Genomic DNA, 19,965 nt, shown 5'->3' with positions numbered 1-19,965 from the left:
CTCTTATAAGGTAAGCACTTGGCTTTTTCATTTTTCTGGTAGTAATCTTCAATGTAGTGTTCAGTTTAATTTCTCTTTAGCGCCAGAGCTTACCCGCTTTCTCTCAGTCACCAAATTTAAAATTAAAATGACTTAGCATTTGCGGCGAGTCACATCATGTTTGTTAAGAGGCAGTTCCCTTTTTCTTTTGTGTTCTTACTGTGTTAAAGTGAACAATGTTAAAATTCCTTTTTGGTTGTAAATGTAAATCGTAAATTTTCCCCCTTCGGGCTGTCTCTTGTAGATCCGCTTCATCTTAGGATATTCCCATTTAGGACAGGCAACTTTTTCTGAAGTGTTATTGTCAAGGCCGCTTGCTAATTGAGCCCTGTACTAAGATGAATTCTTAAACTTGAGTTCCCCTTCCTTCTTTGTGTGTGTGTATTCAATGTAAATATTTGTGCCATAAAATTTACACGTTCAATGTGATGTTCCTTTGGAAATAACGTAAATTTAGCCTCACTGAAATTGGTGCGCTCAATGTAATCTTTGTTATTAGTATTCTGCAAGTTTCGTTTGCAATGCTATTTAATCAGTGTTGTCACTTCTGCATATCATGTTTTTCCCATCCAATTTATTTATCTAGTAAATTGTATTCTTAAATTGAATCACCATTGATTTCGCTTCATCAGCACTGACAATACCTTTCCACTGCCTGATATGGTCCCACCGCTTTCCACTATCCTTTCCTTAGCCGTCATGTAGCTTAACCTGATCATTACTGTTTGTTTTGTTGTGCTAAATGTGCATATGGTTTTTGTTTATGTTTGATCGCATCTAAACATTTTTAGTTTACCTTAATTATTATTATCATCTTGTTCATTTGTGTGTGTGTGTGTAACGAAAGAGGTTACAGGTTGGCCAGATGATTTGTTATGCTCATTTCAATTTAGTAGTTGTGCTTTCTATTGAAGCTTTCTCATTTGTGTTTCAGGTTATAATCTTCCCAAGATACTTGAACTTATTTACAATTTTAATTTGTATGTTATTGTTCAGTGTTTCAACCTTGAAGGTTGAGATCATTTTTGTCCTTTTGAATGAGATTTTAGTCTGACTTTTGCTGCTACTTTTTTGAGTTCTTCAATTTGAAGTTTAGTCTCTTCCACACTATTTTCAAACAGCGCAAGATTGTCTGCAAATGCTAGGCAATTAAGTTTGGTTGGCATTTCTTATTTCACTCTTGCACAACTTTCTCCACTGCACAGTTAAACAGTAATGGTGAGAGTTCATGCCCCTGTCGAAGCCCAGTCTAGATTTGAAACGATTCAGACAATTCATATCTGAATTTTACTTTTGATTTAGTATTTTTACGGGTGATTCCAATGAGGTTGATAAGTTTTTGGTGTAAGCTGAATTCCTTAAGGATTTTAAGTAGTGGTCATGATGGATACTGTCATACGGTTTTTTGCAGTCAATGAAAGTAATGACTAAATTCTTGTTTCAAACTCTTTGATATTTTCTGATCCACGTAAGACTGATGATTTGATCTGGACAGTTTCGTTCTAGTCAAAATCCTTCATGACACTTCCCAAGTTCTCAGTCAAGTTCCTGAATTCATGGGTATATAATCCCAGATAAAATCTTATATGTGACATCAAGCAGAAATATCCCATGGTAATTATTTGGATCTGATCTATCACCTTTTTTTTGTGTAATGAAAACAAATACAAATTTATACAAATGCAATAGTAACTCAGGGCTAACTGCGTCAAAGGCACTGTTTAGGTTAGTAGTGTCTTTTAGTCCCATATCGTTGGTCTATTGCATGTCTGATCTTGTATATAACTCGCAGTAATGCTGTTGCAGTACTATGTCCTTTTTTAAAGGCAGATTGAAAAGGGTCAAGGAGGGAATTCCTGGTCAGTTATTCAGTGATTTGTGTATGAATCAGACATTTGAGTGCTTTTGGGAAGGGTGGGAGTACAGACACTGAACGGTAATCCGATGGAGAATCCAAGGTAGTATAACATGTATTAGAGAATACTAGGCATTTTCTTTCATCTTACTCAAGTTTATGAACATACTGTAAGAGTAGTCTTTATTGGCAAACTATAGGATGGCAAACTATAGGAACAGATTCTAAAATACAAAAAAATGTCTAAAATTAATAATGTTCCCAACAATGTAATTACTGTAATAGGGGGTAAATAAATAGGTACTGACCTGTATAGCCTGGCTGACAATGACAAAGTGTTACATAACTTTTAGGAGCAAAGCAAACACCATTGTTGTAACACCAATCAACACACTGATGCACTGGCGTCTCACACCGTTCCCCTGTCCACTGTGGTGGGCAGCTACACTATAGGCAAAAATACAATATTTTCAGAACATATGGGGGACAAAGACTTATGCAATAGTGTTTTTCTTATTTACAGTACACTGCAACAGTAAGTCAGCATGAAGTTAGGAGTCAAAATACTTTTACAAATACTGCTGAATATTAACTTTTAAAAAACATTAGTTAAAATCTCTTTTGACTTTGTGTAACTTGATTTCTTTTATTTACTTCTTTATTTCATTTAATTTCAAGGTTGGTCTTGCAGAGAACACAGCTTTATGACGATGTTTTAAGTGGCAATATTAACAAGATTATAAGATCCTAGTTAGCCTAAATTTTTATAGGTACATATTTATGTAGTGATCATTATTATGGAAAATTCTAATTCCCATGGAGGGAATTAGATATTTTTCACCAATAGAGCATGTCAAAAGCATATCAGATGTAAGGGATGGGAATTTAGAATTTTCCATTCCGAATTGCTAGGCGGGCAATAATTCAATTGTGGAGATTTATCTCCTGTATGCAGTTATCAGACTGTGCCTCTTATAAGGGCTTCTGATAAGTTCACCTGCATACACCCCAGCATCAGTGGGTAGGGTCTGACACATCCCACTCTGATGAGTCTAGTGTCAGACCTAAGACGAAATGCTGGTAATAGAGCAAACGCCTGAAAAGCCTTACATCTGATATGAGATCATTATTATTCTGATGTGTTAGTCAAACAACTGTTTTTGGTTAAATGTCTATTATCTATTCCGCTGTTGGAATACGACATAGTAAATCAGCTGATTCATATATTTTGATATTTGTAATTCAAGAGATCTCCAGCATAGTTTTGAGAGAAGTTAGTGAGTCGCTGTCTTAGAAATATTTCCTTGTAGTTTTGATATTTCAAATAATAATGATGATGGTGATGATGATGATGATAATAATAATAATAATAATAATAATAATAATAATAATAATAATAATAATAATAATAGTAATAATAATAATAATAATAATATATTTTAATGCAGCTGAAAGAGACAAAATACTTAAGACAGAAAGAAGAATACTTAGAATGGAGAATAGCATCAAATAAAACATTTTATAAGGAAATTGAACCAGTATTGAGCATGATTAGGAAAAAAATGTATATCATTCTTTGGACATCTTATCAGAACACATGACACCAGAATTAACAGAAAAATAATTGAAAAATTATGGAATAGCAAGACCTAGATTAAATGGATCATGGAAATTATGGAGGATATTAAAGAACTACAAATAACAATAGATGATCTCAAAAACACAACAGAAAAAATTAAGATAATTCAAGACACACACACCAGGCTACAGTCCAAGATCAATAAAAAGACTAATGGGAGGGTATTTTCAACAGAACAAAGGAAGGCAAAATAAATAAATAAATAAATAAATAAATAAATAAATAAATAAATGAATGAATGAATAAATACATAAATAAATAAATAAATAATGTCAATTAAGTATTTAGTTTTAACTTCAGTTTTATTGTTTCAGTTAACCTGTTGTAATTAGGATTCACCTAAGTGCAGTTTGGAATTACAGTAGTAATTTTATTGCAGTGTAGGGTAGTTAGTTTAAGGGATGGGCAGGGGAGGGGGGTGACCAGACTGCTTATTTTATTGGTACATAAACCTTGAACAATCCTTTTGATATTTCGGAATTTAACCTAATGGCAGTTTTATTTTCTATTAGAGCTTAGTAGGCTGCTGCAACTACTACTACTAATCTGTCTACGTAGTTAGTTTTTTTTTGCTAGTGGTTTTACGTCGCACCGACACACGGATAGGCCTTATGGTGACGATGGGATAGGAAAGGCCTAGGAGTTGGAAGGAAGCAACCATGGCCTTAATTAAGGTACAGCCCCAGCATTTGCCTGGTGTGAAAATGGGAAACCATGGAAAACCATCTTCGGGGCTGCCGACAGTGGGCTTTACAGTTTCAGTAACCCATTTATTCCTATTATTTTATAAATAGGATACACCCACATAGTACTGTAGTATGTATGTATGTCCAGCCCTTGTCTCATTTCTCTACGAGGTTGGGTATACTGTGGGATGAATCTCTGTAGTGATGACTGGATGCTCTTCCTGATGTTAATCTGATAGAAGAGTTAATGAGATGAAATGAATTAGTAAGTGATATATCATAATAGGAAAGGATAGGGTAAAGCACTGTGCTGGCACATAGTCTGCTCCTGTAGAATAGCACCAAGGGGTCTGCTCGAGGCTTTACATCCCGATTCGATGGATGAATCACCATCAACAGCATTGTAAGTCCTTACTCCTCATGAACACTGCGGAGAGGTTTGGAATTGAATCTAGGCTTTTAGAACAGAATCTAGTGTTTAGAACAACCATCTCTTATACCCTGCTGGCCAAGATTCTGATGGTGAAATTTTCTTTCAACCGATGGGACTTGAACCGGCTAACCATGGTGTCAAACCATAAAGACTTTACAATCATGGCCACCAAGCGGGCTATCTCAGTAGTACTGTAGTGTATTAATTTAGTATCCTGCTTGCTTTATAGTCCTCTTGTCAGTATACAGCACTTCTTTTCTTTGATTTTTAATTCACAGAATATGTTCTTTTACTTTTATTGATTTTTTTCATAACATTTATTATTTCAGTGAAGAAAATTAAAGAATGGCTGAGGAATACAGATGTAGGTACTGTGGGTGTGAGCAGGCATTAAGGAGTATGAGGGAAGAAAATAGACTCTGAGAGAGATAATTAGGATTCTAACGAGGACAGGAATGAAGGAAAGTGTCCCTCAAACAGGTGTAGAGAAGGAGGTGGAACATGGTCATGAGGGAGAGTAAAAGAAGCAGGAAGTAGGTACTGCAGCCATCACAGGGTGGAAAGCTCAGGAGAGGTATTGGTGAGGAATCAGTATGAGTCACTCCAGGTAGAACAGCAGAGGGAACATGAGAAACAGCAAAGTGTTACAGTGGAGGGGAGGGTAAAGTAAAAGAACATATTCTGTGAATTAAAAATCAAAGAAAAGAAGTGCTGTATACTGACAAGAGGACTATAAAGCAAGCAGGATACTAAATTAATACACTACAGTACTACTGTTGGTAGATAGGAAGGAGAGGAAGAAATTCAGGGCCAAGAGGTCTAGTCTGGGGGAAAGCTCAGGAGAGGTATTGATAAGGAATCAGTATGAGTCACTCCAGGTAGAACAGCAGAGGGAACATGAGAAACAGCAAAGTGTTACAGTGGAGGGGAGGGTAAGACGAATGGTAAGGTACGAAAGGGAAACAGGTGTAGAGAAGGAGGTGGAACATGGTCATGAGGGAGAGTAAAAGAAGCAGGAATTAGGTACTGCAGCCATCACAGAAGACATGGGAGATCAAGAGGAGAGGAAATCTAATGAGGTGTGTTCATGTTTACATGAAGATCCTGGTAGTTCAGTATTATAATTCATTTGTTTGCCCTATTTAATTCAGTTTATTGAGATTTACTTCATGTTACCTACTTGGTAAACTTAAATTATTACTTGCGTATTCCTTGTTTGGACTCTTTCTTTGATCGCCTGTTTAGGAGTTGCACTTGATGACGCTGCTTGCTTTGTGGTTTAAATTTTATTGCACTGCTGGCTGCTTGCCAAACATGTCTTACCTCTGTTTTGGAGGCCTCTCTCTAAGTCATACCGTTTCATCAACAGCAACTTCATTTCTTATTGGTTAGGTGACTTAACATATTCTTCTGCGACTACAATTCTTTTTCCGTGTCTCTGACTGGCTATATTATTTAATATTAATTACGTTCTTTCATCGATTATTTATAATTTGGATATTCTTTCAAGGTTTACATTAGAAATGTTTAACTTAATTTGTTCTATTTCTGCTTGGTAATTTTTGTTTAGTTTACTTGGTAAGTTTAGTATTCTCTGGCGCACCTTTCTCAAATAAAAAGGGATGGCATCTTGCTTCAACTCATCTGAATCTGAACTGGATTGGTCTTTCTCGGTTCTTATCAAATCTCTTTCTGACTCACCTGGTACCTGGTTACATCAGATCTACAGGGCTCGCTGCCTTAGCTAGTGGTCTGGCTGGCTATTTCTTTATGAGGCTCTACGCAGACAACTTACTTCCATAGAAGGAATGGACTTTGACCAGCAGCATGTGATTTAAACTTCTACTAGTTCCTGCACTCTATTTTTTGCCACAGGCATGTTGACCTCTACCACTTTGTACAAGTCAAGGCTAACCTGCCCCCTGTCACCAAGGATATTGGGGTGCAACTTATGTGGGAAAAGGAGCACGCTGCACTTCTACATCTGCTAGATGGGTTTGAAGAATGTTTGTTAAAGTTTTAATTGTTGTTGTTTGAGTCATCAGTCCATAGACTGGTTTGATGCAGCCCGCCATGCCACCCTATCCTGTGCTTTTTCATTTCTACGTAACTACTGCATCCTACATCTAATCTGCTTGTCATATTCAAACCTTGGTCTACTCCCATTGTTCTTACCACCTACACTTCCTTCAAAAACCAACTGCACAAGTCCTGGGTGTCTTAAAATGTGTCCTATCATTCTATCTCTTCTTCTTGTCAAATTTAGCCAAATCAATCTCCTCTCACCAATTCTATTCAGTATCTCTTCATTCGTGATTTGATCTATCCATCTCACATTCAGCATTCTTCTGTAACACCACATTTCAAAAGCTTCTGTTCTCTTTCTTTCTGAGCTAGTTATCGTCCATGTTTCACTTCCATACAATGCCACGCTTCCCACAAAATTCTTCAAGAACATCTTTCTAATTCCTATATCAATGTTTGAAGTGAGCTCTTCCTTGCTTGTGCTAGTCTGAATTTAAATTAAAAAAGAAAAAAACATATGGAAGTATATTAACCTTGATGGTTAAAGGAAATTTTTAATTGATTGCTCTGCAATCTTTGTTTTGGCACTTCACCATTTGTTTGAATATTTATTCAAGGTTTAAAAGCTCATGCCTATTACATTCAAGTATTCATCTTTAAAAAAATTCAGCTAATTTTTTCATTTGTAATTATTATATCCTGTAGTCAACATTTCTATATGTAACTGTAATTTCAAATCCAGGTTTTGTATTAAACCTACTGGCTTCTATTGTAATTCTTATGAGCCTAGCTTTGGTCTGCTTAAAGTTAATTCACAGCATTGCTGCTTTCATTTTCAATGCCAGGCCTCGGCTTTAAATATCTCATTTTTGTTTGTTAATAGGTGGCCTTTGGTTCAAGGCAGAATGAACCCATTTAATGGTTGTAGTTTTATTGTTAATAAGTTTAATACATGTCAAAGAATTGTTAAAGCTATGGTTCCAACATCACATCAAACCCTTCCACAATCCTTCACTTATTTTATGATGGACTTCCATTCTTTACCTTTTCCAAAATAAAATAAAATAAAATAAAATAAAATAAATAAAATAAAATAAATAAAATAAAATAAAATAATAAAAATAAAATAAAATAAAATAAAATAAAATAAAATAAAATAAAATAAAATAAAATAAAATAAAATAAAATAAAATCAAAATCAAAATCTCTTTATTTGCAAATGAGGTGTCTACCTTGGTGGCAATTGGTACACTAAAATACATTATTGTCAAGCACTGAATTTTAGATTAACAAGAGAAGAAAATTTTCCTAGAATACAATATTATACAATTTACGCTAACAATTTTTTCTATTAAACACACAGCTCATCCTTAATATATTTATACTGTTTACAAAATTCTACTTATAATATCTTCTGTACTTGCAAATATAGTCAACTCATATACAGTATGTAAAATTACTTCAAATAATACTATACAACTGGTATAAGATTAAAATTTACATTGCATTTATTTATTTATTTATTTATTTATTTATTTATTTATTTATTTATTTTTACCCCTTTTGGAACCTAAGTAGCATAACGACCTGCTGCATCTTAACCAGAGCCCCTTTTGCCACCACTTTTCAGAGTTCCTGAAGGGCCTTCACAGCTACCGTAGCGGTCCCTGGGCCCTCGAAGTCCCCACTGTACTTCACCCCTACAGGCAGTCCCCTACTTTGGCTGTCCTAACTCAGACCAGGGGATGGAATTAATTTATTCACACACATTTTTTATTTACAATAACCTGCACTGGTCAAATGCCCTCTTACATTTCATTTATTTTCTCTGTTGCTGTTTATTCTCTTCTTGAATATCTGTACAGATTTTGGAAAAGGATCAAACACTACCCCTGGTAAACTGTTCCGATCCTTCACGCTCTTCCCAATGAATGAAAATTTACCCCAATCACTTCTGCTAAAATTACTTCTAATTTTATACTTGTGGTCAGTCCTGCCGATATAATTATTTTCCAACTGAAGCCTCTTGCGGATATCTCCCCAGGCTTCTTCTCCTGTATAGGCTCTATATAATCCTGTAAGTCTAGTTTTCTCCCTTCTCTTACTTAAATTTTTCCACCCAAGTTCCTTCTCCTGAAATCCCCTGTTACAAATCTTGCTGCTTACCTCTGCACACTATCTATTTCTTTTATTTGGTATTCTTGGTGAGGATCCCTAACACTTTTTGCATATTCCAATAATGGACGAACCATACTTAAGTAATTTTTCTCTTTTAATTCTTTGTTGCATCCTTTAAGTAGCCTCATTATAACATGTAATGATCTGTATGCTTTCCCAACAATGTCATCCACATGACCCTTCCAGTGCAAATTACTTTCAAATCTCACACCTAAATATTTGCACTTGCCATCTTTTGGGATAACTACCTCATCCAAAGTATATTCAAATTCAGTTTTAAAACTCTTGTTTGTAAATGTGGTAACAGTTGATTTGCCTCCATTAACCTTCATATTATTTTCTTCAACCCATTATTGGATACTCTCAAGGTCCCTTTGTAATTCTGAACAATCCTCAATGTTATTTATTTCCCTATAAACAATTATGTCAACTGCATACAATCTGATTTTTGATGTTATACATACATACATACATACATACATACATACATACATACATACATACATACATACATACATACATACATACATTATCATTATAGACTGTTATGCCTTTCAGCGTTCAGTCTGCAAGCCTCTGAGAATTTACTAAACGTCGCCACAATCCTCGATTTGCAACTAGTGTTGTGGCCTCAATTAGTTCTATACCTCTTATCTTTAAATCGTTAGAAACAGAGTCTAACCATCGTCGTCTTTGTCTCCCTCTACTTCTCTTACCCTCCATAACAGAGAGTCCATTATTCACCTAGGTAACCTATCCTCCTCCATTCGCCTCATATGACCCCACCACCGAAGCCGGTTTATGGTTACAGCTTCATCCATCGAGTTCATTCCTAAATTAGCCTTTATTTCCTCATTCCGAGTACCCTCCTGCCATTGTTCCCACCTGCTTGTACCAGCAATCATTCTCGCTACTTTCATGTCTGTTACTTCTAACTTATGAATAAGATATCCTGAGTCCACCCAGCTTTCGCTCCCGTAAAGCAAAGTTGGTCTGAAAACAGACCGATGTAAAGATAGTTTTGTCTGGGAGCTGACTTCCTTCTTACAGAATACTGCTGATCGCAACTGCGAGCTTACTGCATTAGCTTTACTACACCTTGATTCAATCTCGCTTACTATATTACCATCCTCGGAGAACACACAACCTAAATACTTGAAATTTTCGACCTGTTCTAGCTTTGTATCACCAATCTTACATTCGATTCTGTTGAATTTCTTACCTACTGACATCAATTTAGTCTTCAAGAGGCTAATTTTCATACCATACTCATTGCACCTATTTTCAAGTTCCAAGATATTAGACTGCAGGCTTTCGGCACAGTCTGCCATTAGAACCAAGTCGTCAGCATAGGCCAAACTGTTTACTACATTTCCACCTAACTGAATCCCTCCCTGCCATTTTATACCTTTCAGCAGATGATCCATGTAAACTACAAACAGCAAAGGTGAAAGATTACAGCCTTGTCTAACTCCTGTAAGTACCCTGAACCAAGAACTCATTCTACCATCAATTCTCACTGAAGCCCAATTGTCAACATAAATGCCTTTGATTGCTTTTAATAATCTACCTTTAATTCCATAGTCCCCCAGTATGGCTTACATCTTTTCCCTTGGTACCCTGTCATATGCTTTCTCTAGATCTACGAAACATAAACACAACTGCCTATTCCTCTCGTAGCATTTTTCAATTACCTGGCGCATACTGAAAATCTGATCCTGACAGCCTCTCTGTGGTCTGAAACCACACTGGTTTTCATCCAACTTTCTCTCAACGACTGATCGCACCCTCCCTTCCAAGATGCCAGTGAATACTTTGCCTGGTATACTAATCAATGAGATACCTCGATAGTTGTTGCAATCCTTCCTGTTCCCTTGCTTATAGATAGGTGCAATTACTGCTTTTGTCCAATCTGAAGGTACTTTACCAACACTCCATGCTAATTTTACTACTCTATGAAGCCATTTCGTCCCTGCCTTCCCACTATACTTCACCATTTCAGGTCTAATTTCATCTATTCCTGCTGCCTTATGACAATGGAGTTTATTTACTATCCCTTCCACTTCCTCAAGCATGATTTCACTAACATCCTTTTCCTCCTCCCCATGTGCTTGGCTGTTTGCAACACCACCATGATGATTTCCTTTTACATTGAGAAGATGTTCAAAATATTCCCTCCACCTCTCCAGTGATTCCCTCGGATCTATTATGAGTTCACCTGAATTACTCAAAACACTGTTCATTTCCTTTTTCCCTCCCTTCCTAAGATTCTTTATTACTGTCCAGAAAGGTTTCCCTGCTGCTTGACCTAGCCTTTCCAGGTTATTACCAAAATCTTCCCATGACTTCCTTTTGGATTCAACAACTATTTGTTTCGCTCTGTTTCTTTCATCTACCTACCAATCCCTGTCTGCCTTAGCCCTTGTTTGGAGCCATTTCTGATAAGCCTTCTTTTTACGTTTACAGGCTGCTCTCACTTCATCATTCCACCAAGATGTTCGCCTTTTCCCATCTTTACACACAGTTGTTCATAGGCATTCCCTTGCTGTTTCTATTACAGCATCCCTGTACGCCACCCATTCACTTTTTCACTTTCTATATCCTGAACCTTGTTACTGTCTACTGTTCGAAACTTCTCATTAATCATATCCATGTACTTCTGTCTAATTTTCTCGTCCTGGAGATTTTCTACCCTTATTCATTTGCAGACAGATTTCACTTTCTCTACCCTAGGCCTAGAGATACTTAGTTCACTACAGATCAGATAGTGGTCTGTATCATCGAAAAATCCGCGAAAAAATCGTACATTCCTAACAGATTTCCTGAATTCAAAGTCTGTTAAGATATAGTCTATAATGGATCTGGTACCCCTAGCCTCACATGTGTAGCAGTGAATAGCCTTATGCTTGAATAATGTATTCATAACAGCTAAACCCATACTAGCACAGAAGTCCAGCAAACACTTCCCATTCCCATTAGCTTCCATATCTTCCCCACATTTACCAATCACCCTTTCGTATCCTTCAGTTCTATTCCCAACTCTCGCATTGAAATCGCCCATTAGCACTATTCTATCCTTGCTGTTGACCCTGACCACGATGTCACTCAATGCTTCATAAAACTTGTCAACTTCATCCTCATTTACACCCTCACATGGTGAATACACGGACACAATTCTTGTCCTAATTCCTCCCACTGACAAATCTACCCACATCATTCGCTCATTTACGTGCCTAACAGAAACTATGTTGCATGCAATGGTATTCCTGATAAAGAGCCCTACCCCAGACTCTGCCCTTCCCTTTCTAACACCAGTCAAGTACACTTTATAATCTCCTATCTCTTCCTCATTATCTCCCCTTACCCGAATATCACTTACTCCTAGCACATCCAGATGCATCCTCTTTGCTGACTCAGCCAGTTCTACCTTCTTTCTTCCATAAGCCCCATTAATACTGATAGCTCCCCATCGAATTCCATTTCGTTCGCCAAGTTGTTTCCAAGGAGTCCCTCGCCTGTCAAATGGGAGCGGGACTCCATTACTCCCGTAGCCCTACCCCAGACTCTGCCCTTCCCTTTCTAACACCAGTCAAGTACACTTTATAATCTCCTATCTCTTCCTCATTATCTCCCCTTACCCGAATATCACTTACTCCTAGCACATCCAGATGCATCCTCTTTGCTGACTCAGCCAGTTCTACCTTCTTTCTTCCATAAGCCCCATTAATACTGATAGCTCCCCATCGAATTCCATTTCGTTCGCCAAGTTGTTTCCAAGGAGTCCCTCGCCTGTCAAATGGGAGCGGGACTCCATTACTCCCGTAGGTCCGAGGCTTGCTTAAAGTGTTCTGAGCTCAGAAAAGATTTCACCCAAACTATTAGAAGAATTAAGAGAAAATATCAAAAAGATTTAATAAACTCTATTGAGGAAAATTATTACAAAACCAATTCTAGAGATTATTACAAAGCCTTTGGTAAACAATTGCTAAAATACATTATTGTTAAAAAAATAAAGATACCGGGTGAGTTGGCCGTGCGCATAGAGGCGCATGGCTGTGAGCTTGCATCCGGGAGATAGTAGGTTCGAATCCCACTATCGACAGCCCTGAAAATGGTTTTCCGTGGTTTCCCATTTTCACACCAGGCAAATGCTGGGGCTGTACCTTAATTAAGGCCACGGCCGCTTCTTTCCAACTCCTAAGCCTTTCCTATCCCATCGTCGCCATAAGACCTATCTGTGTCGGTGCTGAAACAGATGTATTTCTCTGAAGATATCTTCATTTGTGAATGAGAAGCTTCTTGTTTCCCTATGTGTCTCTCCCTCTCTATCTTCTGTTTCGGTTTCCAACTCCTGACAATCTTCTACTGAATCTCTGAATTCCCTACTAAATAGGTTTGCTTTCTCAGTATCTGTTAAATAGTGTTCACCCGCTTCTCCCACCATTGCAGGAATTAGGATTCCTTTTCCTTTTTGATTCCTGATATATGAATACAGCTTTTTCCATTTCCCTTTGTGGTCATTACCCTCTTGAAGTAAGCCATTCATATAATACTCTTGCTTCCTTTTTCACTCTATTCAGTTCCCTCATTAGCTGTTTTCTAGTTTCTCAACTCTCCCTACTCTCTTTGATCTTCCTGTTTACTATTCTACATTTTCTTTTTAAATTTCTTATTTCCCTCGTATAATAAACAGGGTCTGAGGTTATTTTACCCTTCTTAATACGTACAAATCTCTTCTCTCCTTCCCAAATGATTCCTTCAAATTTAGCCCAAAGTATATCTACATTACTCCCTTCACTTATCCAACAACTGAATTGTGATTTAAGGTAAGTCCCAAATTCATCAACTTTAGTTTTTCTGTACAATTTCTTGTCTTGTGTGACCCTCTTATTAAGCCTTTTTGGTACCAGTCCTACATCCATTATTACAGCCTTATGGTCACCTATTCCTTCAATTACCTCAGTTTTATCATCAATTTCCCATGGTTTAACCAAGAATACATCTAGTAAGTTACTGAGACGAGTCGGTTCTTGTACTACTTGTGTATATCCTCCCTCCCAAATTAACTTATTTGCCAGTTTCTGTTCATGGGCTTCACTTGCAGCTCCATTCCATTAATCTTCAGGCAAGTTTAGATCTCCCCCAATTATTACCATATCATTATTATTGTTTTTATGAGTATAATCTATTATTTTCTCAAATATTTCCATGTCTCTTTCCTCTCTTCCAGGCCTATATGTTCCTATAATTCCCACCTCCTTCATATTATCACAAACTAATTTTATCCCTAACATTTCATCCCTTTCATCGGTAAACCATTCATGTGAACAATAAGTTTCCTTCACCAGAATAAACACACCCCCATCCCCTCCCATTTTATCTCCTTGGTCTCTACAATAGACTGTATACCCTTCTGGAAGTACTTCTCTATTACCCACCCCTTCTCTCAACCACGATTCCACTCCTATCACCACATCAGTCTCATACGATTCCATCAATGTACTGAATTTTAATTGTTTAACAGTTTACCAAGAGCAATCTCAGACCCCCTTCCTCCCTACAACTTGACTGTTGCACTTGGGTAGCCTGAAATTCCTTACTTTCCTGAGTTTCATTTTCTAGTTGACTGAGCCAGCTTGAAGTACAGCTGGTTCTTTCTACTACTTTTCCTGGTCAGTATTATAACTCAAGGGAGTTGCCTTTTTTACAGTACATATCTTAAGATCAATAGAATCTAGAACAATATTTGCTATCTTTCGTTTACCTGAATTGTTTAGATGAAGGCCATGCTTTGTGTAACAGTGTCTCTCGAAACTGCTGCATTCAATTACCTGGGAATTACGAAAATTTTTACAAATTTTAACCATAGCTGTATTAACTTTGTCCACTTCAATGTTCACACACAAGTCTGTAATCAAATCATGCCTGTGGGGCACGTTCACTACAAAGATGTTAGTGTGAGTCAGCTTACCTAGTGTACATTTAATTTCAGAAATGACATTCTTAGCGTCATTGTGAGCTATGTCGTTCGTCCTGCCGATGATCACTACTGCATCACGACTTCCAAGATTTCTTGCCGCCTGCTCCGTGTTTTTCAATACCTTCTTGATTGGAGCCCCAGGATAGACGACGGCCGATGCTGCAATATCTTCATTATTCATTTTCTTCGTAATTCCCCTCGCCTGGCTATCACCAAATATTAGAATGTTCGACACTTTCGCCGGTGCACTGTGTGGGATTTTAGGCCTAACTTTGCCGCTTCTCGTGACGGAGTTTGCACTATACATTTGACTGTTTCCCATACGAATAAGTCCTTGTGTATCTCTTACTTCCCTCAGGGCTGAAAATCTATTTTTGGTATCAATTACGAAGTTGTCCTTATTTATCTGTACACTTTTCCTCCTAGAATCTGAAGCAACTTGACATCACTCGCTAGAATTCACGGAGCCACCTGTGTTCTGAGTGTTTACTGGTACCGGTACTTTCGATTCCAGTAAACGTATCTTCTCCTTTAAAATCTCATTCTCCGCTTTTAATGCTTGTAAATCCTGTTACAATAAAGACAGAATTACAAGTGCATTATTATTACCTCCATCCTCCAAGGAATGAGACGCCAGCGATTCGTTGACCGTTGTAGGGCTATGTTTGTTACCACTATTCAAATTGCACTCGCCACAGCTCATACAGGTCCAAGTATCTTCATTTTTAGCAAAACGAGCACTACATATACACTCAAAATGGCACCAAATTAAGCACTTTTCACACTGGATACCATTCTTCACTCGCTTCTTGTTTACACGGAAGATAGGAAACTTAAAAGGGTCCACCTTTTCAATACACCGCACTTATCCCCGATTATTTCACAAGAGAACTGGGAGCTATCATCACTTACATCCTTCGCTGACGCCATCTTAACTCCATATGGTGCCAAAACCTGGGAACCATAGGTACAACTTTTTATCAAACTAATTTGATTTCTAAACTGTTCCAGCCTTTCTTTTTGTCGTATCAGGATAAGTTCTAGTTTTACTTGGGAAACATTCTCCGACGCAGTCTGGGGCTGCCTCAGGTGTTCCGGCCGACAAGATGCTGCCTGATGAAAAGCTAGTTCATGCTCACACTGCATACAAGGGCCAACTCAACCTTTTCCATAAATATCTGTCCTCTTGGACGGACGAGAAAGGTAACATTGATAATCTAATTAAAAGACTGAAAAAAAAAAAAAAAAACTATGAAGCTGCATTCAGTCGTTACGATGAAATGCTGACTAATATTGAAATACAGTCTCCTGATCAGACTAGTGACCGAGAGGAAGTGGATAACATATACTTTGAAATTTGTAGAATCAATCAAACACAGAAATCAGAAGAGATTTCCAATTTGACTTCTAATTTTTCCCAAAGACCTCTGGTAAATACTCCTTAGGCATGTTTACCCTAGATCACATTACCCCATTTCGATGGAAGTGAGGAAAGATGGGAGGAATTTTATGAGATGTTCGAACCTTTAGTTAACCAAGATGAACTATTGCTGGAAATACAAAAGTTTCATTATTTGAGGTCATCGGTTCAAGGACCTGCTTCTAAGCTTCTTGAAACTTCAGCTTTAACAAGTGGTAATTACACTATAGCCTTAGACCTACTAAAGGAGAGATATGATAATCCTCGTTTAAAAATCCAATGGCACATGCAAGCTGTGTTTAATTTTTTTTTTTGCTATTTGTTTTACGTTGCACCAACACAGATAGATCTTATGGCGATGATAGATAGGAAAGGCCTAGGAATGGGAAGGAAGTGGCTGTGGCCTTAATTCAGGTACAGCCCCAGCATTTGCCTGGTGTGAAAATGGGAAACCACAGAAAACGATCTTCAGGGCTGCCGACAGTGGGGTTCGAACCCACTATCTCCCAGATGCAAGTTCACAGCTGTGTGCTCCTAACCGCACAGCCAACTCGCCCGATCTTTATTTAATTTACCTGTGGTAAAGGCAGATAAATTGCCAACTCTTAGAACTTTATTAGACAGGGTAGAACTACATGTAAGAGCGTTATCCAATATGAATGAGCCCGTTCAACACTGGGATACCCATTTGTTACATTTAGTATCCTCTAAATTTGATACCAGCACTCAAAGCCTGGGGGAAGTGCTTCTCTCAAAAAAGGTTTCCATTCTACCTTCTACATTCCTGCCTTTCTTAAAATCTGTATGCTTATTTGCAAGAGCGTATGTAAATTTACTCTTCTGTTTAGGCATTCTGAATGCATATGTGCCAATTTAAAAATCTGTCACTGAATTAATCCAGGAGAGGCCACATTATGGTCTTTTAGACCAGGTCCTTACTGTTCACATCACCACTGTTGTTTGCTGCGCTGCCTCCCCACTATACTTCATCTAATATTGTAGCAGAAAGTATTAGCAACACATTCTTGCAGTCTGCCAGTTGACTGTTGTGCGGTAAGTTGAATTACACATGAATTATTTCAAGCCTGGTCTTTTTGACTACACGTGACTTGTCGGTTTTCCCATTTCAAGATGGATTTCAAAGAAAATAGAATTTGGAAGCTCATGGAGAGTGTAGAGAAGGAACCAAGTGCTCAGATTAGAACTAGACAGAGAATGAAGGGATTGTTTGATGCAGAGCAAGAGGGTGCTGGGGAATTTGAAGATGATGAAGGTGAAGAGGACAACTTGGACTGTAGTGAACACAACACAGACTCAGAGGAATCAGTGGTTGAACAAGATTGTAAAAACCTGATGTGTAATTCAAATACGTTGCAACAAACAGATAACATGTCACTTTAGTCCCCTACCAGAAGAAACACTATTTATAATAGGCATGGGTAAAGATGGTGTTACAACATGGTGAGTACATGACACACCGGCGCAATCTAATTTCTCATGTACCTGGACCCAAAGGTGAAGCTTGCAATGCTCGCTTGCCGATAGAAGCTTGCAGGATTTATTTTCCAGACTCCGAAATTGAAAAAACTGTGGAATTTTCATATATGTAGGTAGAACAAAGCAGAGTGAACTTTATTTGTGAAGGTGATGCTCTTCCTACAGTTGTTACAGAAATGAAAGACATATTTGGGCTTCTTTACTTTGCTGGCATTCTTCATTCTTCCCATGAAAATCTTGAAGACATGCGGGCAAGAGATGGGACAAGTGTAGAAATTTTCCGAATAACAATTAATCTGTGTCATTACATATTGTTACACAGAAGTACGAGATTCCATAATGTTCATGATGGACATGAGAGAATTCAGTCAGTTTGTCTTTCTAAAATCTGTGAGATATTTCAAGCTTTTGACAAATGATGCTCTAAAGCATATTCACTGAATGAATATTGCACAATTGATGAAATGTGGAGTCATTTTGTGGGAAATCTGTTTTTCAATAGTTTATGCCAATCATGGCATCAATGGTTTTGCATTAGTTTGTGCCATAACATATTGCGCAATTCACATGGGAATTTATCCTGGTCAACAACCAGAAGGACTATTTAGAAGTGACAATTCACCGAGAGCCATTGTTGAGAGAATGGCACAGCCAATATCAGACACTGGGAGGAATGTGTCTATTGATAAGTGGTTCATGTCCTTTCCCGTAGGCATCTCGCTTCTTGAAGCCCTCTGTTTAATGACTGTTGGAACTGTCCGAAAAAAAAACAAAAAATGAGATTTCTCCAATATTCATTGATCCAATGAAGCCAGTCAAGAGTAATATTTTTTTAAATTTAGAGATGACTGTACGTTGCTCTCTTATGCTCGTCTTTTCAATTTCCACATTCCATGATTCTGACACAATAACTGATGAGAGTTCTGGAGAGGCCAGGAAGCCTGACCTCCTACCCTTCTGCAACATGACAAAGGGAGGTGTAGACACTGTCAATTAACAGAAAGGGACCTATTCACTTTCAAGGACTAACTGCCACTGGCCACTGACTGTTTTTTATAGGTTACTGAAAGTTGCTGGGATAAATGTGTTCATTGTCCTAAGGGAAAATACACAGAAATCCATCTTTAGATGGCAATTTTTAAAGAACAGCTCTCATGGCAACTGTGCCTCGAATATCTATCGAAAAACAATTGATTGCTTATCCAGGAAGATGAAGATGAGAATATGCGGCATCCTGAAAGAGCGTGGTTAGCCAATTGAGGTGGAATGTGAACAGGCGGGAGCAGCACCCAGTCATTGTGCCTACTACGATTAGCGCAAACGCAGGAAAATCAAACCCAGTGCAGCACATGTTAGTCGCACATCTTCCAGGAGCACAAGGAGTTTCAACTTGTATCACATGAACAAGGGAGGAGGTGACGAAGGTGAATGAGTAGGCATGTGGGAAAGTGAGGTGCCTAAAGTATTACTGTACATATTTTTTGTATTTTGTATAATTTTGTATATTGTTATTGCAATTATTGCTATAATTTTATTACTGTTAGAAGTAGTGAAGTTTACAGTATAATTAGTATCCATTGACTGAATTATAATTTCAAGCTAATTTTGCAACTGAATATTTTTAATTAACAAAACCCAGAAGTTTTCAATGTAAAATAAAGTTATAAGAAGAAAAATAAATCCCAAAACAAACAAAATAACACAACAAGTTAAAAAAAAATTAGTATACAGTAATGACCCTCCATCAACAACTTGTCTCTATCTGTATCTGGATTAAAGAAGAACTACCAGAACACTGGACAACAGCCCTCATTCATCCTCTGCACAAAAAAGGGGACAAAACCGACCCTAATAACTACAGGGGAATCTCTCTCCTAGACATAACATACAAAATATTTTCAATAATCATCCTTAATAGGATAAGTTTACAACTTGAGAAAGAACTAGGAGAATATCAAGGAGGTTTCAGACCCTGGAGGAGCTGTCCTGATCAGATCATGAGTCTTAAGTTGATAATGGACTATAACAGGAGAAGAAACAGAGATATGGTGATAACATTTGTAGATTTCAAGAAAGCTTATGATTGCATCCATAGAGAATCTCTGTTTAAAATTTTAAGACACCTTGGACTACACCCCAAATTAATAAACATGATAAAATTGACTCTCACCAATACCAAGTCAAAAGTGAAGTTTAGGGGTGAAACATCAGAG

General features: G+C 37.6%; 1 protein-coding gene across 1 annotated transcript in view; it reads right to left on the bottom strand.

The window, feature by feature from the left end:
- The window catches only part of LRP1 (LDL receptor protein 1), a 744,558-nt gene that overhangs the window by 87,225 nt on the left and 637,368 nt on the right, over positions 1 to 19,965 (bottom strand). Inside the window, exon 69 of the mRNA XM_068228249.1 lies at positions 2,203 to 2,341. Coding sequence (XP_068084350.1) covers positions 2,203 to 2,341 — 139 coding nt within the window. The remainder of the gene's footprint in view (positions 1 to 2,202; positions 2,342 to 19,965) is intronic.

Source organism: Anabrus simplex, chromosome 6, assembly GCF_040414725.1.
Source record: "Anabrus simplex isolate iqAnaSimp1 chromosome 6, ASM4041472v1, whole genome shotgun sequence".
Lineage (NCBI taxonomy): Eukaryota > Metazoa > Arthropoda > Insecta > Orthoptera > Tettigoniidae > Anabrus > Anabrus simplex.
This window is presented reverse-complemented; position numbering and strand designations above follow the sequence as displayed.